The sequence below is a fragment of the Mustela putorius genome, unplaced genomic scaffold, assembly GCF_011764305.1.
Source record: "Mustela putorius furo isolate JIRA1106 unplaced genomic scaffold, ASM1176430v1.1 tig00000228_pilon_pilon_pilon, whole genome shotgun sequence".
NCBI lineage: Eukaryota > Metazoa > Chordata > Mammalia > Carnivora > Mustelidae > Mustela > Mustela putorius.
The window spans coordinates 6169338-6194519 of NW_025421322.1; the positions used below are offsets into that span (position 1 = coordinate 6169338).

The window sequence follows — 25182 nt, forward strand, 5'->3', positions numbered from 1 at the left end:
CCCCTTTTGACTGATACATTTTTATTTTTTACTGTTAAGCATTGCATTTAAAAATCCACCCAGTAATTCTCAAATCTGCATCAGATAAGCAAAGGAGGTTTTAAAAAAATATGTAAATTATTTTCATCAGTTTCTTACATTCATACCAGTTGTCCTTGCTTGTATACTAGTTTACTCTTTTGCAAACTGGAAGATTTGAACTAAAGACTCCTTTTATAAATTTAACCCATATTAACTCTTTCCACTACTCTTCATTTCTTTCTCAACTTCTCTGTTTTTCCTTGGGATTTTTTTTCCTGCTGCCTGAAGAACTCCGTTTGACATTTTTGTTGCTATTGTTGTTGTGGAACTTTTGGCAAAGAAATCTCTCATCGTGTTTGTCTATTATAAATGCTTTTATTTAATGGTCAGTTTTGTAGGATATTATTGCTAGATACCAAATTCCAGGTTGTCCATTACTTTCTTTCAGTTTTTGTTTCCATCATTACTGTTGAGAAATCGTGTATCTGTCTTCTTGTCGCTGCTTCGAATGTGGCTGCCCGTCCTTCCTCCTTCCTCCTTTTTTCCTTCCTTCCCTCTCTCCTTCCCTTTCTTACCATTTGAGAAGACTGCTTTAAAATGTTTTTCTTTCTTTTAGTTTTTCAGAATTTTTATTAAGATGTTCCTACCTGGGGACGCCTGGGTGGCTCCGTGGGTTAAGCAGCTGCCTTCGGCTCAGGTCATGATCCCAGCGTCCTGGGATCGAGTCCCACATCGGGCTCCTTGCTCGGCAGGGAGCCTGCTTCTCCCTCTGCCTCTGCCTGCCATTCTGTCTGCCTGTGCTCGCTCTCTCTCTCTCTCTCTCTCTGATTAAAAAAAAAAAGATGTTCCTACCTGTAGGTTTCCTTTATTTTTTTCCTGCTTGGTATCTTACAGCACTTACTGAATCTCTGGGTTGATGTCTTTCATCAGTTTGGGAACACTAGCAGCTATTATCTCTTCAAACAGTGCTTCTTAAGTGTTCTCTCTCTGTACTCCTTTGAGATTTGAAATGTATATTAGAATGTTGTATTGTGCCCTGTGTTTTTTATGTGCTTTTCTGAAACGTACATCTTCTTTGCTCACTTTTTGTCAGCCTGGATATTTTCTTTCTTTTTTTTTTTTTTTTAAAGATTTTGTTTATTTATTTGACAGACAGACATTACATGTAGGCAGAGAGGCAGGCAGAGAGAGAGGAGCAAGCAGGCTCCCTGCTGAGCAGAGAGCCCGATGCAGGGCTCGATCCTAGGACGCTGGGATCATGACCTAAGCCGAAGACAGAGGCCTAACCCACTGAGCCACCCAGGCGCCCTAGCCTGGATATTTTCTATTGACCTAATGAGTTCTTAATTTTAGTTATCATACTTTTTAGTTCTAGGGTTTACACTTAATTGGTTTATTTATTTTAATAGATTCCAGTTCTATATGTATTGACACTTGTATTCATGAACACAGTGACAATTATTTTTAAGTTCACATCTGGTAACTCACTAAGTGTGTTTTCTGTGGGCCTGTTTCTATCGCCTGGTTTTCTCTTGGTCCTCGTTATTAGTATATTTACTAAGCATTAGTTGAATGGTGAACGATGTATATAAAAATTATGGAAGATCTAGGTGACCATGTTTTTCTCTTATGAAGGTTTTCCCTGTCCTCTGGTGTGCAGTCTGAATGAATGCAGATCACTACTCCATTTGGGACAGAACTGACCCTAAGCTAGGTTGCAATTTGTATTAGCCTCAAACTACTTTATCCTAACCCCTAGAGTGGCTTTGATGGACTTTCTCTGGGCCCTCTTCCTTGGTGGGATCTGAAATCTGATTTTTGTCTCTTTCGCACAGGGAGACTACTAAAACCTCCTCTATGATTTTCAAGGACTTTCTGTTTAATTTCATAGGTTCTTGTCCTCTACAGTTTAGGGGCTTGGCAGATATCTCAAAAGGAAAACTGCATTGTCTGGTTTGCTTCTTTGTGCTTGCTTATTCTCTGGAGGTTTTTCCATTAGTCCTAGATGCCTTTGCAGCCCCAAACACCAATTTCTATTTCTCTAACGCTGTAAGATTACCAGAAGCTGTGCACACATTTTAATCCCTGCATATGTGCTTCAGCTGGGCTTCTCACCTTCTGTTCCCCGTCAAGAACTGGCAGATGCTCTTGAGGGGACAGTGGCTCACTGATGACCAGCTCACCGCTCTGCATTCCCTTCCCTGAGACCTCAGCTTCTCCAGCCCTGACTGCCCCATCAGCAGTCTCCACTACTTTCAAGAGATCTTCTGTTGGCTGTTTAATTTTAACAGTTTTCACATTGTTCTTGGCTAGAACATTGGCTTGCCATCAGCTGCATGTCATCAGGACCAGAAATACCTGTATTTCCTCTTCAGATGACCCTTCTGGGGCCTACTAACCTCGTCATTTATTACTTGGCATTTTTGAGCTCTTAACTGTAGTAATCGTTACTAAATCTAGGTGTGGCTTTTGTTTGTTTTGCTCATTCTGCTAGATGAGCTCTATCAGTACCCCAGATTAGTGTTGATTAAAGTCATTTTGGGATGATTACCCAAAGAGTAATTTGTTACTGAAATTAATTGAGATCCTACTCCATACTGTGAGGGACCTTGTAAGGACCTGAACACAAGAAAGTCTCCTCTTTTCTGAGGCTAACAGGGGAGGAAGCTCGCTTTATTTGGGGGCATACATGGTAATTGGCACATGTAGATGTGAAATAGACAAACTGTGTCTCCATGGTGCCTGCAACTTATTTTTGCACCTTACTTCGGTGCCTCCACACTTGGCACGAATGGCTAGAGCAGCTCAGCCTGGTGGGTATGGCCAGAGACCCAGGCTTCAGATCCAAACACCTTAGCAGTTCTTTGTTTCTATCTCAGGGACTCTCTTTCCCTGAGACTGACCCCACAAGGCAATGGCTTCATAGGCTGCTAAACCCGGAGTCACCCCAATATTAGCCACACATGTGCCAGTGAGATAGAGATTGACGTCAGAGAAAGCGCCTTCTCCTGGTTCTCCAGTCCATCAGTGGTACAGGGCAGTGTAATGGGACAGGACAGGGGGAGACCTGAAAAATTTGTGTTCTTTTCATCTATCAAATGGGTCTGTCATACCTGCTTCTCTTTTCTTGCTTTGCTTTGAAAATAAATGAAACATTTGAATCCAGACCACACAAACTTATTGACCCCTGCTAGTTTTATAGATCGGAAATTGTGAAAAAGCATTTTTGAAATCCCAAGAGAAGTGTGGTTTATCCAAGATGTTATTTTAATGGCAGAGTTTGTAATGACTCAGAATGGGGTGCTATCAAAAGCCAGCAGGACTGGAAGAATATAAATAAATGTTGCTTGGTGAGAAAAGAAAAATCACCAGTTTAGGAACCCTCACACAGCATGAGAGCATGTCTGGTGATATTTCAGGCTATTTACCTGCTATTAACCTACTGGTTGCTGACAGTTGTGTGAATTGATTTTTAATCTTCTGCTCCCAAGGTCATGGTCATCCCATTTCCAAGACGCAATGGAATAACATGACCTGCTTTTATGATAAGGTAGTGAGGTGAAAACACAGGGGAACAGTGCCCTAACAACCTATTGCCACTGTGAACGGGGACTTGAGTTTGAGTTTTTTCTCTAGTTGTTTTCACAGTTTGACTTACTTGGGAATAAAAGAGAATGCTGATTCTTTTTTTTTTTTTTTTTAAGATCTTATTTATTTATTTGACAGAGAGAGATCACAAGTAGGCAGAGAGGCAGGCACAGAGAGAGGAGGAAGCAGGCTCCCTGCTGAGCAGAGAGCCCGATACAGGGCTCGATCCCAGGACCCTGGGACCATGACCTGAGCCGAGGGCAGAGGTTTTAACCCACTGAGCCACCCAGGCACTCTGAGAATGCTGATTCTTAATAGCATTTCTCATACCCTCACATCATCATCTCAATTTTCCTGAGCACCTTTATTATGAGGTTGTCCCTCAAAGCTGCATTCTCTAAATAGCCTATCTTACTTGTCAGCCACATCACCCTACCCTTGCACACACTGAGCCTGACGTTGGTTTTCACTAAAATAGGGATAAGATTAACCGTTGCCCTGGCTGGCTCACATGGTGTTCCTGAGACCTCAGTGACCAAGAAGATTTCAAGGACTTTATAAAATGTGAAGTCTTTTTAAAAACCTGAGAGACCTCTTCAGAGCACTAGGCATATGAGATGATAAATTAAAGCATTGTTGGTTTAATAATTTAATAATATTTAATATTTATTGTTATATTTATATTATATAAAATATATGTTATATTTATATAAATTTATATTTATATATTATATAAATTTATATATTATGTATTTGTAATAATAAAATTTATAATTTATAAAATAATAAAATAAAAATATATATACTATATATTTATATTTATATTTATATTATGTTTATTATGATATATTTAATATTTAATAATTTAATAGATTTAATAGAAATACTTCTGGACCATCCATAGTTTTGCACCTTGTGCTCTTTGTACCACTGGACCCCACCACTAGCTTGACTTGAGAATTGACAAATAGCTTCTTAATGACAATGATGCCAGTGGGGAATTGTCTTTGTAGCGGGGTTTTGTACTCTCTTGGAAGTGTCTCAGCTTCCCATGCAGGAAGCTTTTCCAACATGGGTCCTTTAGTTGCACCAAAGTGCATTCTTTGCTCTCTGAGGGTCCAGGGAAACTTTGGCATCTTTCAAGCTCTCTGCCATACTTCTTCTCCATATCTTGCTTTCTCTGATCTCTCCACCTTTATTGACACTGTCATCGTCCTCTCTAACACTTCGGTAGCACTTACCATATATCCAGCAATGGTGTCAAATTTATTTAATTCTTTTAACAGTCTCCTTTAAAAGACAAGGGATACGAGGCTCATGGTAGTTGAAGAACTTGTCCGTGTTCCCATAGCTGGTAAACTGTAAAGCAGGGGTTTAAACCAAAGTCGTCTGGACCCAGAGTTCATGTCTTAATAATTCTGTTGAACTGCCTGTCTGGCACTGCTTCCTGTGCCTAGTTCCAAGAAGCTCCAAAGAGAGAAAAAAATTTCCAAAAACCTGGCAACTCCCTTGAGGGCTTGAAGAATGGCAAGACTCCGTTAGCATTTTCTCCGTATCTAAGCCAGTTTCTGGCTGCTCTAGTAAAACACCACAGACGGGGGTGCTTATGTAACAGAAATGTATTTCTCAGAGTTCTGGAGGCTGGAAGTGTGAGATCAGGTGCCCTTATGGTCGGTGTCTCGTGAGAACCCTCTTCTGGCTTGCAGATGGCCGTCTTCTCACTCTGCCTCACAAGGCAGTCCTTTCTTCTTGGGCTGTTAATCCCATCATGGCGGCTGCACCTTCCTGTCCTAATTACCTTTCAAAGGCCTCACCCTTGAATGACATCTTACTGGAGAGTGCGTTTCAACATACGAATTTGGGGAGATACATACAGGGCAGGCCACAACACCCAGCAACAGTGACTTCTCTTCAGTGATAGTCTGTGCTTCCGATTTCCGTTCCTCCCCAGGACTCCTCCCCTTCCTTGGAGGAGGGTACTTCCCTAGAGTACTCAGAATGGACAGGAACTTCCGGAGGAAATGCAAAGCCACCAGCACTGGCTCCTGCGGAGACGTGTGGGGACTCAGCACCATATGGGGGTCCGGGGGATACTGAGACACCCCCCCCCTTCCCAAGGAGGAGGGAGGGGCTGGGTGGCCGAGGTCTGAGTGTCTGTGGGAACGCCCACCACTGCAGTCTCGTTTGCTCCAACCAGATGGAGCCATAGGACAGCAGGAAGTCAGGGCAGCCTCAGAACTGAGAACCAGCCTGGGAAGCTCATCTCATTGCCAGCCACCCCCATTGTGCTCTTCATGGGCTGGCAAGAGAGTGTGGGACACTCTGGCTCTCGCTCAGTGGGAGGAGTTCATAATTTGGAGATCACACAGACCACGTTCACCCCTGCTATCCCCATCCTGGCCCTGATCTTTGGAGTAGGAAGGGGGTTAGGTGCAGGACAGGACATGTAAAACCCAGGGGTCTCATCTTTGTGGATCCATATGCAGTAATGGGCAGTATGTCCTTGGTCCATGCCGTAAAGATACTGGCTCGTGTGTTCCGCCCCTGACAGGGATGGCTTGGGGCCTGCAGGGGAGAGGAAGGAGGTTGCTGAGTGGACCCAGCTGTAGAGAACTAGGGATGCTACAAACAAAGGAAAAAGACAGAGCCAGACATGTACATGAACCTTTCTTGTGACTCCCTGCATGCCTTACTAACCAATTTCTGCTCATCTTTTCTAGCAGCAGTGTCCTTGTTAAACGGATGTTCAGGCCCATGGAAGAGGAATTTGGACCCGCACCTTCTAAGCAGCTGAAAGAAGAAGGGATTAAGCGAGGTATCTCCCCTCTGGCTCTACAGGGTTGCCGAGCCTCCCATCACAACCCGTGGGGGCGCTTCACACAGAAGCCCGTGCAGCCCAGCCCAGACTCCGTGGTTCACGGCTGGCCTGGGAATGGTTACTGACGCAGGAACGCCACAGTCGGCTCTTGCACTTCTGGCCCTGTCCTTTGAAGCACCTTAAGCAAACATTTATTCTTTCTGGGCACTGGTTCTTTCCTTTGCCTTGGGAGAAAGCTGCCGAAGGTACTGATGAGCCAGCAGTGAGGTCCAAGGTCAGGAAGAAGCTTTCGCTGCACATGAGACAGTACTGTCTCTGAGGCAGTAGCAGCTGAGAATCGTTCCAGAGATGCAAACAGATAAAGGAGCCGGTTTCCTGACATCGCAACTTCTTCACTTTCTCTCAGGCAAGGGTCTTACTCCACTTCATCAAGAGAGTAAGAGAGGAAGTCAGAGTGGCTCGGTGTTTTGCTCTGCCTTTTGATACTGTACGTGACTCACTGTCCTTCCTTGGAGGACGGGGAGCATGTGGGGAATGGCCATTTCCCCTCCTGTCCTGGCCTGCTGTGGCCAACGCCAAGAACTTCCAGAGATCTTAGACGTCCCATGCTGGACTTCCCAGTGAGTCAGGCTATCCTGTTAAATATGGTCTCCATCCACACAGACTTGGTTTTTTGTTTTTTTTTTTTAACTGAGAAATTATATTTCTTTTCTGCTTGTTGTAACGGGATTTGTATAATGGTCAAGAGGATCCCCTCTGTCGCCTTCCTCAGCTCTCCAGAGTGGTACGACCTTGGGGAGGCCCTCCGCTCCTTCGAGTCCTTGTTGTAAAAACCAGGATGACGAGAGTACGTACCTTTGGAGTTGCTGTGAGGACTGATGGAGTTCAGTGTATGTTGAACACGTCCCCCGGGTGCCTTCCACACAGAAAGCACTCTGTTTACTATTACAGCTGTGACTTTTATTATTAGATCTGGATCTCGTTACGTCCGTTCATTGTGAATAAGCAATTAGTGTTTCAAAATGGAAAGAGCATAAATACCTGAGTGGTGTTAATTACATTAGCAACATTTAAACCTTTTGAAAATTGACTTCACAGGCTTCCCATCAAATATTCAGGTGCATTTCGGGCTTCGTTCTCGCATGCTTTTTCTATCACATACTTTAGAACGAAGGAAGAATTATATGGAAATCAGGAATCACACAAGCAAAAGTAATTGTAGCTTGCATCCATATTTAGTGCGTGCTGGCTAGCCCAAAGGTTGTGTTTTTCAGGTTATTTTGAGATTGTGAAGTCAGTATAAAAATTGCCACTGGGAATTCTATTGGGCTGTGACAAAAATCAAGTCTACTGCCTTTGAAACATCTAAATCACAGAGACACAGGAGGGCGCTGCAAACTACCAGGGGCTGAGCACGTGGTCTCCTGGGTGTGGCTTTCCTTTGGAAAAGGACAGTTACTGAGCCCCTTGCCTGGAGCTCCCAGTCAGAGCTGGTCTTTGACAGAACAAGAGCAATCAGGGTCACTGATGGTTCCCATTGTTTATTTCTTAGAAGTTCTCCAGGAGAGAAAATGACCATAATTATCACCAAAGCCGCCCTTTGTTGTTCTGCCTTTGTAGCCCCTTCCCTGGGTGGCTCCGTGGGAGTTCCTGGGAGCCTGCCCCTGCGGCTGTCTGCCTTTGCCCTAACGTCTGGGGTACATGCTGGCCGCCGTCGCTGCCGTGGCCACTGTGAGCGGACGGATGGGATACATGCTGGCCGCCATCGCTGCCGTGGCCACTGTGAGCAGACGGATGCTTGTGCGCACCCCGCCACAGCCCCATGGTTACCACACCTGCTGCCCAGGGCAAGCTGGGGAGGTGCTCTGTGAGCCCAGCGGGGGCGAGGGGATACCACCCTGCCAGGCCTCTCTGCCACAGGCTGTGAGAGGGCCTCCAGCCCCTTCCCCAACACCTGTAGCAAGGGTGTCAGCCATACCATTTCAAAGACAAAGAGTTTAAAAAAAAAATCTGTAAATCCAATGGAAGCAGTACTCATTTTAATAGAACATGTTTGGGGTTCCCTTAGGGTCAGCCTGCTGGAAGTGACATTTTTCCATTGGGGCTTGTGGGGAAAACCTATAGAATGTTCACTGTGACAGCCACGCCTCTTCTCAATCTAACTGTCCTCATCTAGTTGTACCTGAGATCCTCTGGTCTAATTGTTCCTCGTTATGCCACTGACCTTGAGACCTCTTACAATGTGAGTAGGCCACTGGATCGTTTGAGCTGAAATGGAGACTAGAAATATTCCTCTAAATTTTGAAATCTTTGGAGACACGTTCAACCTGTTATTAGTTTATTTTTATACTTGGTAAAGAGAAGAAACTTTGCAATACTTCAGGGTTTTTCTTTTCCTCTTTTGTGTCATACACAAATTGAACATCTGTTGCCTGCAGAGAGAAAATGTAGGCAGAGCCCCCCATGCACCCGTGTAGACTTGGCCTTCATGAAGCAGGCAGCACTACTGAGGTCCCAGGGGCCTGGGGAAGAGTGCGCGAAGGGGCAGGAGTTCGGGGTAGAGCTGGTTTCGGTTTCCATCTCTGACTTCATTCTTTTGGCTTGGTGGTAACCATGGCTCCATGGGTGCCTGACTGTGATAGGAGGCTCAGCAGGGTTCCTTGGCTGCACACTCTTCCTGTAGTAGCCCGGCGGAGGGGGCTGCAGCCCTGGTGCTTTTCTTTCCCTCTGCAGTTAGAACCAGAAGCCACATCATTGGAGGAGGGAGAAAGTGCAGTCCGCTCAGGGGGCTGGAGGGTCTCATGTGAATGGCAGTTTCTTTCTGGGAGCTAAGGCTCGTGCAGTTGCTGTAAGGAAGGGTGTCCACTGAGAGTGTCTTCTCCTCTCTCGTGGTATCTGGGGCCGCTACCATCTTTCCTAATCTATGCATCATCAACTTGAGATTGTTAACGTTAGAGACGGTTGTGTTACAGAGAAATGAGCACAGAGCCGCATTTCCCTTCGCAGAGGGCACGAGAGCCACACCAGGTGCCTCATAATGGCATCCTCGATGGAGGAGCGGGCTTGCTGTGTGCTGGGCACGGTGCTGAGTGCCCCGCGTGGATGCTGTTCTTTTAACCGCTGCACAAGCCTGTGAGGTAGATGATGACATTCCCCTGTGGTCTGGGGAAGACCAGCGCTTAGAGAGGTTTAAGGAAGCAGGGCCCCATAGCCGGCTGAACGGGAGTCAAGGTCAGGCCAGTTGTACTCCGGATGCTGGGCTTCTCCCTCCCGTCCCGATAGGCTCCCTCCCGGGCCTGGGCACGGTTGCTCTGTCTGCCTGGAGTTGGCTTCCCTGTCTTCTCTCCCCACGTCCGTGAAAAGCTCAGGCCCGTGTATCCACTCTCTCACGTCTTTTTCCTTCTGAACTCGTCCAGCCCCTTCCGGCTGTCTGTCTATTCGAGGAATGCCTGCCTCTCTAAGGAACAACGAATTCCTTAAGGTTAGACCATGTCTTAATTTACTGCTGCAACCTCAGCTACCGGCACGCAGCCTGATGGGTGTTTGGCAATATTTGTTGAACAATCAAATGAATAGGTAGAAGACAGAGGTTGCAGAAAGAGATGTCCTAAGGAGATAGTGGGCCTGCCTTGAGCAATTCCACTGTGAACAGTGTGGGAAAGCATCACAGTCTGCTCAGTGTGACCCACTTATCCGTTCACTCCCTCGAAGGACCCTTAAGCTCTCGGCTGTGGGTCAGCTGTGGAGGGGCAGTAGCCACCCTTGGAGGGGTCGTCTGGGTCATCTGGGCTCCATGACCTCGCAGATACTGTCCACCTCTGACGTGTGTGACAGGAAGTGGCCTGGCAGCAGGTCGGCCATGTGGGTTCCTCGGTCACGCCTCCCCTCTGCTTCTCTTCCAGTGCTGTTGTACGTGCGGAAGGAGACGGACGATGTGTTCGACGCTTTGATGTTGAAATCGCCTACGGTGAAGGGCCTAATGGAAGCGGTAAGCTGCTGAGCCTTTCAGGCTCCTGGAAACCTGCCTGTGTTCTCCTGAGCTGGAGTCCGTTCGTTAACATGCAACCTTCGAGAGGGCTCTGGAATGAGCTTTACAAAAGGAAAAGAAAAACAGGCTTATGGAAACACTGATCTCCACACCATCCTGGCTTATTCGCAATTAAAGAGAAGGAAACTTGGAAAAACTGCCAATTCCCTGTCAGCTTAAGGCTGATCAGAGTTAGATGCCGTAGAGGGAGGTTCATCTGTGAGTTTCCATTTGTCTCTTTGCGTGAAACCAAATTAGATACGTTTAGCTTCCAAATATGCGCAGAACAAAAACAATTAGGAAGTAGCTTGTTAGCTGTGATGGTGTAATCCAGAATAAAAATGTGACCTCTTTTGGTTAAGAAACACATCCATACAGCTGTTGCTGGGATATGGTGATTTAAGTAAGATTTAAGTAAGATTCTCAAGTTCTACCCTCTAGGGCTCTAGAGCCCCCAGTTTAGTCTTGCGTCGGGGAACCTGGGCTCAGGGAAAGTTATTTTCTATTTTATCCACATGTTATCCATCCAAATTTGACTCTGCTTCCACTATTTCTCCTCCCACTTTATCCCCCCCTCTACAACAGTGTTGTAGATCTGGGTATTCTATGGTGATGGAGACAATAGGACTGCCAAGGGACAGTCCAGGACACTTGTGGATCTGCAAGAGTGCCACAATGGAACAGCGTCTTGGGTTGTGGGGTAAAATGTTGAAATGCATAGAGTGGGACCTAGAAGTGGAATCATACAATATGGGGTCTTTTGGGGTTGGCACCTCTCACTGAGTATAACGTTTCAAGCATGGCCTAGTACAATCAGTACTTCATTCCGTTTTATCGCTGAATAATATTCCATTGCATGGATATACCACGTATTGTTTTTACAAATTTGTTGGGTGATAGACATTTGGGGTTTTTCCACCCGCTGGGTGTTGTGAATAATGCTGTTCTGAACATGTACAACTTTTTCTTTGAACCCTTGTTTTTAGCCTCTGAGTAACCACTGCCTGCACCCGCCCCCCCCCAACCACAGCAGAGTCGAGCTTTTGATCTCTCTTTGGGGAACTAGTGAGACCTTCCTTGCTTTGCTTGCCTGTGAGTGTGGGGGAGACCAGTGCACATGGTATCCTTTGAGCTTGTAGGCCCGGGAGAGCTCAGATGCCTTGGGGCAATTCGGACTTCATCTCCCCTTTATTAAACCCGGAAAGAAAAGGTTTTACTTGATGGACCAACACGAGCTGTCTCCTTGCTTCTTGAGCGGGTCATCTGGGCAAGCAGGGCCCAAGACGCTCCTTCCCGATTCTCAGGTGACTTGGTCTGCTCACGAGCTTCAAAGGAAGGACACAGCAGCCCCTGCAGTTTGGGGTGGCCGCCAAGAACCGCGGGTTCCATTTAAGTGAAGCCTTGAGCGCACCGTGAAGGAAGAAGGCAGGACCCTATCATTGTATGCCAGGGTTCACTGGGGCCCAGTTGGGCTGAGAAGCGACTGTCCCCAAGGCATGCGGTCTCTGAGGACCAGCACCTCACGAGTGGGTGGCATTTTACTGTCCTGATACTTAGCAACACGCACGTGGAGAGACAGCATAGCCTCGTGGGCTGGCACACAGGCTTCGGGCTCAGAGACCCTCGTGTAGATCCCGACGGGCTCTTACTAGCCCTGGTGAGTTTCTTAACTTCTTCTTCATCCCTCAAATGGAAATCATCATCGCACCCACCTCACACGACTTCTGGGGAGGATGAAATGAGACACCACACGTAGAAAACTCTGTGTGGTTCCTAAGAACCCGGTGAAGGTTAGCTTTTGTTACCAAACCATTGTTCTGAGTAGGAATCAGAGCTAGCAAAGATTGCGTGAACAGTCCCTCCTTCTCCTCAGATTTTGGATTTCGCAAATAATCAGCTGCTCTATAGATACGGTCTAAGAGAAGGAAACTTCTTTCGGCTCATCATTCTGTTCTGTCACTTTCCACTAACCTGGTGTTTTACTCGCGGCGTGGGGCTATGGAAATGGCGCAGGGGACTGCGTCCGAAACTCTGGAGGTTGTGCAGGGACCTCCCCTTCTCAAGCCTAGAGACAAGCGGGCTCCCATGGAATGACCTGTATGCCCCACTGTTCAAAACCCCGCATTAAGCAAAACTTCCAGACGAGAAAGCAATGTGACTCTGTTCTCTATGCTTTTAATTTTAAAGCAGCTCTTAATTTTAAAATAACATTATTCTACGTGTGTGGGGGGGTATATTTTTTTAACAACTTAAAACTGCATACAAAAAAAAAAAATCCTAACTTTTAAGAAAATCTGTTTAATCAAGAGACATTGTACTAGACGTCAAGCCATCACTTTGAACCCTGTCCGCGGTTGAAAGTGGCTTTCTGTAAAAGCACGGTCCCCCACTCATTGTGGACCCAGCAGGTACTATGGGCTTAGGATGTTGCTTCTCTAAGTGGGGGGGTCTGTTGGCTTCTCCTAGGGTACTTTTCCGTGATGCTGTCCTAGAACCCTACACCTGACCTTCAGAATCAGGCTGTCGCAGGAATTAGCTTTGGTAGCAAACTCCCTGGTCGACCTGAAATCACACTGAAGTTCGGGAGCCACTGCCTGGTGTGTATGTTGGCTAGGAACTGATATTAGGGTCAGATTCTGCTTTAAGGTTCTATGTGCATATTCCCTCCAAATGGGAATAATCTCTTCCATTATCCTCGTTTGGGGCCAGGAGTCTTGCAAAAGTGGTTTTGAGCAGGCGAGTGGCCCTGCAGCCTCCTCCAGCCGCAAGACCCACATCTGTGGATTTGGGGAATTGGCCTGGGTCTGGGAGGCCCACATCCCTTCTCTGTTGAGGAAGGCGCTCGCAGTCTTCCAGGGAAAGCAGACCTCGTGACTCCAAATGTCCAAGTGTGTCTTGTGTGACGTAGGTGTGTGTCTTGCAGTTTTTGAAATAGGAACACCTGCTTCATATCCATACTCACATTGTCTTATTCCCCTCGGGAACTAGTTTTGAAGGGTTGGCTCTGCCTCACCTTCCTCATCTGTGATATGGAGACGTCAAGAACGCGAATGCGTTAGCACAAGCACTGGGGAGCTTTCTCTGAGCAGGTGACGGCATCGGCAGGGACGGTGGTGCCACTGCCCCTACAGCAGGGGGACTTGGGTTGCTTTCTGTCGGAGAACCTTCTTGTATTTCCGCTGTTAAACTCAAATCCCCCATCCTCAGCCAAGCGTTATTTAGATGTAGAAGAAACCTGTTCTGGGGGATGACTCCCCCCTACCCCCACCAGAAAGCTTAGCATTTTTTTCTTTAAAAAAAAAAAAAATTATCGGCAACCTTTGGTGCAGTGTTGATGGATCACAGAAACAGACTAGAACGCTCTGGCCCCCTTCCTCCAGATGGGTGCGGAGCTGTAAGTCCGGCCGGCTGCCTGAGCACTTTGGAGATGGCGATGGTGCGCCTCCAGATTTCCTAGCGTCCGTACGTCAGGTCACTCAAGAGGATGGAGTGGTTCTGTTATCTAGAAAGTGGGCGGATTTCATGCTCAGCAGACGCTGCCGTCTCCCTTGAGATGATGTGACTGTGTTTGCCTTAATTAAAGGGTCACACATCCCCACCTCCCCCCAGGAGCTCTAACACAGTGACATGCACAGGAAAGAAGATGCTGGCAAACGTCATTGAGCTCCGGTCACAACTCTGGTGTCTTGCACTCAGCACTCTGAGAATCGATGGCTTCCTCCCTCGCAGAATGTGGACCATGACTGCTTTGGAGAACTGGTTCATTTGTACTCCGCTGGCCCTCTCACTGTCTTAGAAAGAGCTCTCGACCACAAAAAAGAGGAACGGGGTTATTGTTTAATCTCTGCCGTATTGGGTCATTTTGCTACGGAACATTCTTCTACTGTCCTGAACCTCCCGTACCTTCATTTCACATGCCACAAAATCTTTATCCATACAGAGGTACACACTGGATAGAAAAAGAAAAATAGTTCTCTGTCAGCAGATGTTAATGCATGTTCCTATACTTGGAATCATTTGGATAAAATAGACTGTTTTCTCTTTTCGTCTGCATGTTTGGTGTCATGTCATCCAGGCCACTTACGTAACTTTGATAATTCACTTTGGCTTCTTTATTCTTAAAATTGGGTTTTATTATTATTATTTGTATTTATTATTTAGAGGGAGGGTGAGCGCGCACAAGCGAGAGGGGCAGAGCGAGGAAAGAGAATGTTAAGGAGACAGGGCTGAGCATGGAGTCCCAGGCAGGGCTCGATCTTATAACCCTGAGATCACAACCGGAGCCGAAACCAAGAGTCGGACACTTAGCCAGCTGCCTCACCCCTATAAATAGGTTTTAAACTTGATTACAGACAAGGATTTGCTGATGATGCTGGTGGTAGTAGAGGTGACATGAGTTTTCAGAGGTTTTTTTTTTTTTGGCTTTTCTATGTGATTTTACCTAGTAATCCTTCATGTGAATCTTCAGCTGCTGTAGCCTCCTTCTAGTCCCTGAGCCCACGCAAGGTTTACTCATACCTCAGGGCCTTTGCACCTGTTGCTCCTTCTGGCAAGAGTGTTTTTCATCCATGTGGACAAGGCTCTCTCATGTCCTTCAGGTCTCTGCTCCCATGCGCCTTGCCATACCACCTACAGAAATGGACTCTCTGTCACTGCGCCCCTCCCCGCCCCCGTGCTCTGCCTCATTTCACAGCAGTGATCACCACTTGACATAGTTAACATTTGCTAGACATTAGGTTTTTTTTCTCCTTCCCAGTGGAGTGTAGAGCTCATGAGCACAGGGACTTTGTGTCTTCTATGTATTCCCAGATCCTGGAGTGTAAATATTTGACTGAGCCAAGTACCTACTATATACAGGCCACCGTGCTGAGTTCTGTGGATGGCACAGTTTCATGTGCATTGCTTCCTTTGATCCTTACAATACCCCTGTGAACTTGGCAATGCAGGTGTCATCGTCATCATCCTACACAGGTGGAGACAGGCCCAGGAGCAGGGTCTCCCGAGGTCTGATAGCTGCACAGAGCAGTGGACCCACTTAAGCCCTTGAGCAGTTGAGCAGTCCAATGAGAGCGATGTCCACATATGAAAAGTTATTTCCAGAAGAATAAACTTTCCAGGTCACAGCTCACCACAACTGAAGGAGAGAAGAGAGGCAACAAGAAACCATCAGGCAAGAAGTAGCACACAGGTTCAAATCCTGGCTCTGACACTTGGCGTGATGTGACTTTGGTCCAGTTACTCAACCTCTCTGTACCCCAGTTGCATTTCTTAAATGAGGATAATAATAACGTGGGATATTATTATTAGGATAATGAATGATAAAATGTCATCTAAGGATGTTGTGAAGATTAACTGAGTTCATCTATGTGGCATTTAAAAGTAGCACATAGAAGTCCTCTGTACATGGATGGTAGGTAGGTAGGTACATACGTACACAGATACGTACGTACATACAAGGGAGATGACTATAAGCACTACGGGGTAGGGAGGCAGACAGATTCCTCCAAGCCAAAGGGGCTAGAGAAAAGGGTAGAGAAGTTCTCTGTTGATGCAGCTAGTTGACGCACACAAGGGAAAATTTTGCTCATGGACCTGGTAGCACCGCTTCCGTTCACCTGAATTGATCGTGCATGGAGTAAAGGGCATTACTCCCTGATTCTCTTTGACGGGTCAAATACAGCTGCTGCAGAAGTGTTTGCGAGCAGCAGTCCCCTCCTTCTTAAATGTGTGTCTTAGAGGCTGCGCTGAACTGTTTATAACTCCAGGTAAAAGTCATTGCCTTTGAGAGCAGGCTGTCCCAACCAGGCTTGTCTCTAGACAAGCACGCTGAGTCCTATGCTGGTAAAAACCAGTGAGTCTCTAAGTTCTGCCTGTTACTTACCTGAAGTGTCCGGGCAGAGAGAATGCTTCACCAAATAAAAGTCTAAAAGTTACAGATCATCAGACAACCAATAACACATTCATGAGATACGTCCAAGACCAAGGATCCTCTTGGATGTAAAGGAAGTCTTTCAGGTCTTTAAAAAAATCAGTAATGGGTTTTAAAAATTATGAAAATGGATTGCTTCAGATAAATTGAAAAGCAGAAATTAAAAAGCAAGCAGTCCTGCTAATCCCCCCATTTGAGAAAACTATAATGCGGCATGTATTTCCTGTGCATAGAAGGGAGGGTTAATGGGGGCTGTCATCCAGGTCCCAGCCTGAAGGAATCCTTCTGGAAGCCATCGACAGATGGCCGCTTTCTTCCACATGGTATCCTGCACGGTCTCACTTCTTTCCAGGGTTCTGAATTTGGCAAAGCATACTTCCTCGCCTGGCATGGAGGCAGAGGACGCCATGTCACTGTGGCCTGTTACCAAGCTGCCTCGGCCTCTAACAGTTGCACGGAGGGCACAACTTTGCCCTTCAGTCTCACACATGCCCATTTTCTCTAAGCGTTCAGAGTCTGAAACCAGACTGCCAGATCATTACCTTTCCAATCTGTCGCTACCCATTACAGCAGGGACGGTACCTTGTGACTGTAAGCTCCGGCTGCCTCACCTGAGAAATGGCTCATAAAAGGACCTATTCCCCTGTAATGATGGGAGGAGGGGGCAAGTTCATGGATGCAGGTATCATCATCCTACAGAGGTGCAGACAGGCCCAGGAGTGGGGTCTCCCAAGGTCTGATAGCTGCACAGAGCAGTGGAGCCCAGTTAAGCCCTCGAGCAGTTCAGTCCAATGAGAGCGATGTCCACATGTGAAAAGTTATTTCAAGAAGAATAAACTTTCCAGGTCACAGCTCACCACAACTGAAGGAGAGAAGAGACGCAACAAGAAACCATCAGGCAAGTAAGCACTCAGGACATGCGAGCTGCTGCTGCTGCCGCAGCCACCACTCCCAGCAGACCCTGGTCCAGACCGGACATGTGCGAGTTTTACACCAGTTGCCCACTTCCGGGTGGGCGCTTATCAATTGATGTGTGAGCCCAAGTAGTTGTCATGGTTTGGGACACTGGGAATCAAACCTCTGAAAAGACAAAGAATCAGAATCACTTTTCTTTCAGAAGAGGGGAGCCTATGGATAGGAGTCTAGCGATGTGGGGTAGGAAAATATTCCCATTTTATTTTTTAAAAATTTTTATTTATTTTTTAAATTTCTTTTCAGTGTTCCAGAATTCATTGTTTATGCACTGCACCACACTCAGTGCTCCATGCAATACGTGCCCTCCTTAATCACCACCACCAGGCTCACCCAACCTCCCACCCTATTTAAAAAGAAGTTTTGAATGACACCAACCAAAGTTAAAAAAAAAAACAAACAAACAAACCCAACTCTTACAGCCCAAGCAAGTCAGAACAATTAGGTGCAAATAACATGGACCCCAGGACTCCAGGCAGACAGCGAGTTCTTAGGTATGGAAGTTCATTGGGGAATCTTCCTTTTTAGTGCCATCCGTGTCTTTGGTTGGGTGATGAAGTCTGTGGATGCTTTTCTGAATGTTTTTCAGGGTACACCATAAAAAACATAGGATTACAAAGGAAACCAATTATATTGCTAACATTGCTGTCATAATAAAAAATGTTTGCGAGATAGGAATAGATGTGCTCCTTTTTCATACATTAGCTATCATGATCTATAGGCAGGACGAATAACCATACTCCCAAAGTCTGATGGAGGCATGTAATTGACATTTTGAGATGTCCAAACTAGGATTACTTTATATTTATAAAAGTGAATCACAATCATTGCAAGAGGGAAAAAAAAAAAAAAAAACACCACGGAATGAGAGAAAGAAGAAAGTGAAAGGATCTCCAAGTGTCTGTCCCTTTTTTCATGAGCTACTGTGAACAGCTCAGCAGGTCCTTCCCATAGTCTCTGTTTCCTTACATTCTTCTTAAAAAACACAAATGGAATCACGCTCTATGTACTGTTGGGCCGTTTGTTAGCTTTTCCCCCCCTCAGTGTGTTCAGGACTTTTTCCCCATATAGTCTTGCCACACTTTTTTAAATGACTGTTGGCTTTCAACGGTGAAGATAACAAACGTGCTAATGAATGGTTGTTATATACGGTTTTTTCTATTATGAGCATTGATGCTTTGAAAAGCTTTACATACATCTGAGGGAGTATATTTCTGTAGACCAGATTACTAGATATGGAATATGTGGGTCAAAGGATATATGCTTTTTGAATTTTAGTAGCTTCTTCCAGATTTCCCTCCAAAGAAGTGGAGCTTCTTACTCTCCCATTTATGGAATATGGGAGCCGATGTTTTTCGTACTCTGACTATATTATCGTTCTTTTAGTTTTTGTTAGTCTGATAACACAAAAGTAATGTCCTATTGTTGTTTTAATTTGAAATTTTTATTTATTTATTTATTTTTTTTTTTAAAAGATTTTATTTATATATTTGACAGAGAGAAATCACAAGTAGTCGGAGAGGCAGGCAGAGAGAGAGAGAGGGAAGCAGGCTCCCTGCTGAGCAGAGAGCCCGATGCGGGGCTCGATCCCAGGACCCCGAGATCATGACCTGAGCTGAAGGCAGCGGCTCAACCCACTGAGCCACCCAGGCACCCTAATTTGAAATTTTTAAAAAAGATTTTATTTATTTGGCAGAGAGAGAGAGATTACAAGTAGGCAGAGAGGCAGGAGGGGGGGGGGGGGGGGAAGCAGGCTCCCCGCTGAGCAGAGAGCCTGACACAGGCCTCCATCCCAGGACCCTGAGATCATGACCTGAGCTGAAGGCAGAGGCTTTAACCCACTGAGCCACCCAGGTGCCCCTTAATTTGAAATTTTAGAATTAGGAGTGAGGCAGTATGTTTTTTTCATGTGTTTATTGTCCTATTGTGTTTTTCTGTGTGAATTACTCCTTCATTGCTGTGCTCTTTTCCCTTTGAATTGTTGTTCTTTTACTGGATTTGCAGGAATTCTTTCTAACTCAAGGAAATTATTTCCATGCTTGTCATTTGTGTGGCAAAAAAGGTTTTATAGGGTATTATTTATCTTCAGCTTTCTATGGTGGTTTTTGCTCTGTTGGTATTTGTAATTTTGTGTTGTTTTATCATCCTTTTGACCTTTTCTTCTTCAGGTTTCGTATCTTTGTGGGAAGGATCTTCCTTCCTTGAAGATGATACCAATACAAAGAACTTTTACGGTTTCCGCAGGCACATGTAAATCTTTGATCTGAAAATTATTTTGATGTAAGAAGTAGATGGGGTACCTGGTTAGCTCAGTCTGTAGAGTGGGTGATTCTTGATCTTGGGGTCATGAGTTCGAGCCCCACACTGGGCATAGAACTCACTAAAAAAGAAAAAATTTTTTTCTGGAATTTTTTTCAATAATTAATCCGGCATCTCAGAGTCCATCTTTTACTGCTGATCTGAAATGACACCGTCATCATAGATTACACTGTCACGTGGCTGAATCTTTTGTTGAATGATTTAAGGTCTGTCCAGGGGAGAGCCCCACACCCCGGGCATACTGGGAGCCTGACTCCCGAGTGAAGGACACTGATACCCCGGAGAATCTCCAAGAGAGCGAAACTGTCCTTTCCCTCCTGCCTCTTCTCGGCTTCCCCTTCCATGCTCACTTGCCTTTCTGTTACTGGTGTTACAGATATCTGAGAAGTACGGGCTGCCTGTGGAGAAGATCACAAAGCTTTACAAGAAAAGCAAAAAAGGGTAAGAAAGAAACAACTTACACTGACTTTCAAATCAGATCGGTCTACATAGCGCCTTGAAAAAAGAAAGAAAGAAAAAAAAAAGATGGCGCCTACCTTGTCTTCCTGACCACGGTTAAGCAGCTTGTGCCCTGAAGGCATTTGGGAGATCTCAGTAAGAGAGGGCGGGAAGGAGACTGCATTGTCCTGATGCCAGCTGGGACGTGCCATTGCAAGGACAGGGTGAGCCAGTGGCATAGAAGGGTCCGGAGTGGTGAGGACACCGGGGAGAAGGCCAAGTTGCCCCTCTGCAGCGGAGTTTATAAAGAATCACACACTGTTCTTGAGATTGGTTCCAGGAGGACACAGTAAGAACAGGAAGCATTCAGGGTACAGAGAAGTCTTCTGAGGTAATTACTAGCAAAATGATCTAAATGATCATTGGACCTGCTTGTTCTCACTCAGGGTTAAGAACAGCACCTCCTTTACTGGGTGTTCAGTAGTTGCTGGGCCCCTGCAGGCGCTGTTAGTCCTCCCCACGCTGCCGCCTCTGGCCTCCCATGGCTTCCTGTGCAGGGGGCTCTAAGAGTCAAGGCTGTAGGAGCCGGATTTCGTTCCAGGAGACGATTTCCACTGAGTCAGCTTCTGGAGCTGCTTTCCTACAAAATGCAGAAAGTGGTCTTTAAACACTTCTTGGAGCCTCTGTCATAAAGGAAATGAATTATCTGAGATGCTCAGGCTTTCTGAGTGATGGTCCCTTGGTAGACTGGGAGTTGAACTGGAAACCTTTTCCGCTGGAGCCCTGGTTGGCAAGCTCACTTAAATGCGTGTGACGGTTTTCCCCATGGTCTGAGGGTGTTCCTTTGATGGGGAGTTTTTGGGGCCGTCTCAAGGTCTGGCTCCCTCAGTGCAGACGTGCCTGCCCGTGGGGATAACGTTTCACTTCCATCGAGAACCGTGTCGGCCCTGCAGTAAATACATGACTCCTTACAGCAACTCTGCAGAGCGGGGTTGTTTTTCTAATTTTTGCAGAAAAATAAACTGAGGCTCTCAAAGGCTAAAAAACTTGCCAGATGACACAGAGCTGTCAGATGAGTCTGTTCTACAAAGACAAACAGATCTGATTTCCAAGTCAGGGACAGACCCTGGAAGTTGTTGATTCTCTTAAAACCAACGCAGTTGGGATAGTTGACCCAAGAGTAGGTCTCTTGGCGAAGCGTGAGCTTCCGGGAGAGGCAGAGCAGTTTCCAATCCAGCTCAGCCACGAATCAGCTGGAGGAACCCGGGGAGCTGATTTCACTTTCCTGCACACGGTTTTCTCATTTGCCAAGCGGCCATGGTCACACCTTCAGGGCTGCTTGGAAGATTAACGACAAGGTCTCAGAAGCCCCAAAATAAATTAGGTGCTCAGCAAAGGGTAGCCACGCTTCTTGATTTTCCTCTTCCTCCATCTATGGAGTACTTTTAAATTATTTATTTATTTTTATTTTATTTTATTATTCTTATTTTTTGGAGAACTTTTTTAAAGTGCATTTTCAAGAGGCAGTATGGTTTAGTGAAAACAGTTAGGATCTGTGTGGGACCTGGCTCTGTGAAGAGCTTCCTGAGATTTCAGGCTCACCTCTCTGGGCCACAGTTTACTGTTCCATAAAGCAAGGGGGAACGATCTCTGAAGACCCATTTAATAAGGAGTTGCGAGGTTGGTTCTGACAAATCGAGGCTTTGTTTTCCTCAAACTGGTTTCTGGGGAAAGAAAATATGTAAGTGTCTTCTTTTCCTGCCGTATCTCCCCGCACCTTGCCAAAGAATGGCTCAGGGATCCCCCACCGAGCTTGGCGTGTGCCCTTGCATGCTGCGCTGCTGATGGCGTCTTTGTTCCTTACCCCTCCCCCCACTCCCTGGTAGCATCTTGGTGAACATGGACGACAACATCATTGAGCACTACTCGAACGAGGACACCTTCATTCTCAACATGGAGAGCATGGTGGAAGGCTTCAAGATCACACTCATGGAAATCTGAGCCCTGCTCTCGGCCTCCCCTTGGCATCGGCCTTTGGTGCCTTCCTCCCCAGCAGCAATGGAGGCCTTGGCCCGGAACCGGACGCCCACCTCCCCCACCCCAAAACCACTGTTACAGACTGTGCTGGGAGCCGGGCAAGGCACGGCCCTGTTCCTTACCGATGTGCTTGGCCCATCCACTGGCTCGTACTGGAGCCGAAGCCCGAGCCCCTCAGGAAGGGATGCTGGGCCTGTCGGGACACTTATTTATTGTCCACCTTGCCCTGGAGCCCAGGGTCCAGGCCCGCCGGGACGCTGCAGGGCACTGCTGGCCCCACATGAGACCGTCCAGAGCCCTACCCTTGCAAGGGAAACAGCCAGTCTGTTGGCCCTGAAGAGCCTGAAAACGTCTGGGTCCTTCTGCTTCGCCTCTGCTTCTCCTGAGTGGCTGGACCAAAAGCGCTCCTGCCACTGCAGTAGTCAGGCGGGCTGGAGGTGGATGCGGCTCCCTGGGCAGGAACCTACAGGTTGCTGTGGGGAACCCTCCCAGGGTTTCCAGCGAGTGGCTCGTGGGCCTTACACAGGAAGACATTCAGCCACCGTGTAATGAGTGACCCAGAAGGTACGCCTGGCTGGCGTGTACATAGTGTTTATAATATGGCAATAATATATTTTACCTGTGGTGTGCGGGCACGTTTACTGCCGCTGGCCTGGGGCAGATGGAGCCGGGACTCCGCTTCCCGCCAGAGGGCTGCCTCTGTGCCGGGTAGGGACGCGGCCTTCGGGGCGTCAGGGGACCCCGGGGGTGCGGAGAAGGACGCTGCGGACGTGGGGGGCACGCCCGCCCTGTGGGCCGCTGCGCTGGTCTCCCGGGGAGGCCCCCGCCCCTCCCGCTGCGCAGGGCTAGGCGGAGAGACTGCGGGGCGCTGTGCGGGGGCGCGGCGGTGCTCGACCCCAAGGACCTGAGGACTTGGCCACGCGGGAGTGCCTCACCGTGTACAAGTGTGTCCTTCGTCTCACGTGCCTCCCCCGGAGGAGCCCGACTGCAGCTCTGCGAGCCGCGCCGGCCGTCAACTTAGCTCTGAATCAAAGGCCGGAGGCCGCCTTTGCTCCAGGCTGCCCGATTGGGGTGGGGGGGGGGGCAGGGGGCGACCCCAGAGCGCTCTAGCTCTTCTGCGCTCAGCTCCCAAGGAGGACTGGGAGGGCGGAGGTCTCGTCCTCCCGCACGTGCCCTGGGAGACAAAGAGGAGAATAAAACGCCTCCTTAAACGATCGATCGCGGGATGATGAGCCGTCCTGGGTTGCTGTTCTCTTTGAAGGGACAGGTAGGTGATCTCGGGTTTGTGTCCAGCCTTGTGGGTTGAAGCACTAGCCTTTTGGTAGCCAGACATGTCCTCCCCCCAAGGTCCTTCACTAGGACGGATTCTGTGTACGGGCCTCGAATTGTTTGTGAAGCACTTTGACGTCTTGGGAGGGGGGTGTCGGGGTCTTTCCAAGGCCTCCCTGCCTCCCACCCCACCTGCCCTTGAGGCGGCGACGGAAGGGCTGCTTCCAGCCCCGCTGTTGTTCCTGAGGCTCGGAGGGGGAGCAGGGGCCGCACCTAGGGCGGTGTCCAGTGGTGGTGAGGGGGCACCTTTCCGAAAATGCGTCTTCTGTACACCTCCCCCTTTCCCCTGGTGCCAAAGGTTTGCATCCTGGATTCAGTTCTGCTCCAGCCTGTTCCCTGGTCTCCCACTCTTGACTGCCATGCCCTGGACCAGCAGCCTGGGGACCCTCCTGGGTGCTGATGAAGCTCTGTTCTGTGATGGAGAAGTTCAGTGTTGGAAATACATAATGTACTCTGCACTTCCCATGCTCCTTGAACCCTCAAGGGCGGGTTCAAACGTGATTGGCAGGTGAAACTGCAGATACAGTTGGGCTGGGATGTGGAGTCCAGAGCAGGGAAAAGAAAAAATTGGGGGCAATCTGACACAGGTTACCCTCCCCTTCTTTCTCTAGTCTCTATAGGAAAGTGTTTGCTGGTCCTGCCCTAGGCAGAGAATGCCTCAGAGATGCTTTTGCATTTGTTTGGGGTCCCTGAGCAATCACTGTGGTGACCCCAACCTACCAGAACAAAGAAGGTGAGGCCAGTGCCACCAAAGGGTGGCGCAGAGCATCACTTCCCATCTGATCTGTACCCCGCCCCTCCCTTGTGCCCTCTGCATTCTCAGAGTGCCTGTGGCTTAGCATGGATATGTCCTCCACCGTAAATGTCAGCAGAGCCTCAGTGAGCACAATTTTCTGAGCAGAAGCACTCTAGAGAGATAGGAAAAACTGCCTCTTCTTCTTTTGTCCCTCAAATTAATCACACTCAAATAAATACACTTTAAAAAAGAAATCCATATAAGGTGAGGGACACGTAAAACGAGTATATGTCCTATATATACCCAAGCTGCCTAGACTTAACAGGTGTTTGGAAATTGGGTCCAACAGAAAAATGCAGTCAGATGTCATCTTGGACTTGGATCCTCAAAGACTAAGCCCAGAAACTTAGGAAGCATGAAATGAATCAAACATTTATTTTCCTTCTTACTTAAAATTAGGAAAATGCAACAGAAACAGAGGGTTTGTGCCAAATTCTGTGAACGGCCCTTTCTTAAAAACAAGCAAGGGAGATTGATAGATGGACAGTTTGCTCTCGTGTTAAAAAAAAAAAAAAAAAAAGGCAAATGTAACTTAATAGTTTTGTAAATGGGAGAGGGGGAATCTATAAACTATAAATACAGTTATTTTATTTTTTGTACATTTTTAAGAAGAAAAAATAAATATTCATACCGTCAGAGTAAATTACAGTGTCTGGTGCTTTCTGTGAGCTGGGTGTGGGGACTTTTCACCTTGTTGGAAGGAAGCTTCATTACAGCCTTGGGAAGATTCTAGGCTCTGCCTGGGCACCGGGTCCTAGGCTTCAACACAGCAGGTGTGTCCTCTTCCCGTGGATTCGTTGTGCTCCACCCGAGGTTACAAGAGAAGAGAGCTAAAGAAATCAAGAGGCCTTCAATGTGCTGGTGATGGGCCACTGGGATGGTTATTTTTGGCCAACACCTCAGGGTAG

At 47.2% G+C, this 25182-nt stretch overlaps 1 protein-coding gene across 3 annotated transcripts in view; it reads left to right on the plus strand.

The window, feature by feature from the left end:
• GRHL2 (grainyhead like transcription factor 2) overlaps window positions 1-24917 on the plus strand; it is a 161496-nt gene extending 136579 nt beyond the window's left edge. For 2 of the 3 annotated variants that reach the window (XM_013064756.2, XM_013064754.2), the window contains exons 13-16: window positions 6330-6424; window positions 10330-10415; window positions 20051-20115; window positions 21999-24917. In XM_013064756.2, the coding sequence (XP_012920210.1) occupies window positions 6330-6424; window positions 10330-10415; window positions 20051-20115; window positions 21999-22113 (361 nt within the window). In that variant the 3' untranslated portion in view covers window positions 22114-24917. The remainder of the gene's footprint in view (window positions 1-6329; window positions 6425-10329; window positions 10416-20050; window positions 20116-21998) is intronic. The other variant, XM_013064755.2, reaches the window with a different exon arrangement.
• The last annotated feature ends 265 nt before the right edge of the window (window positions 24918-25182 follow it).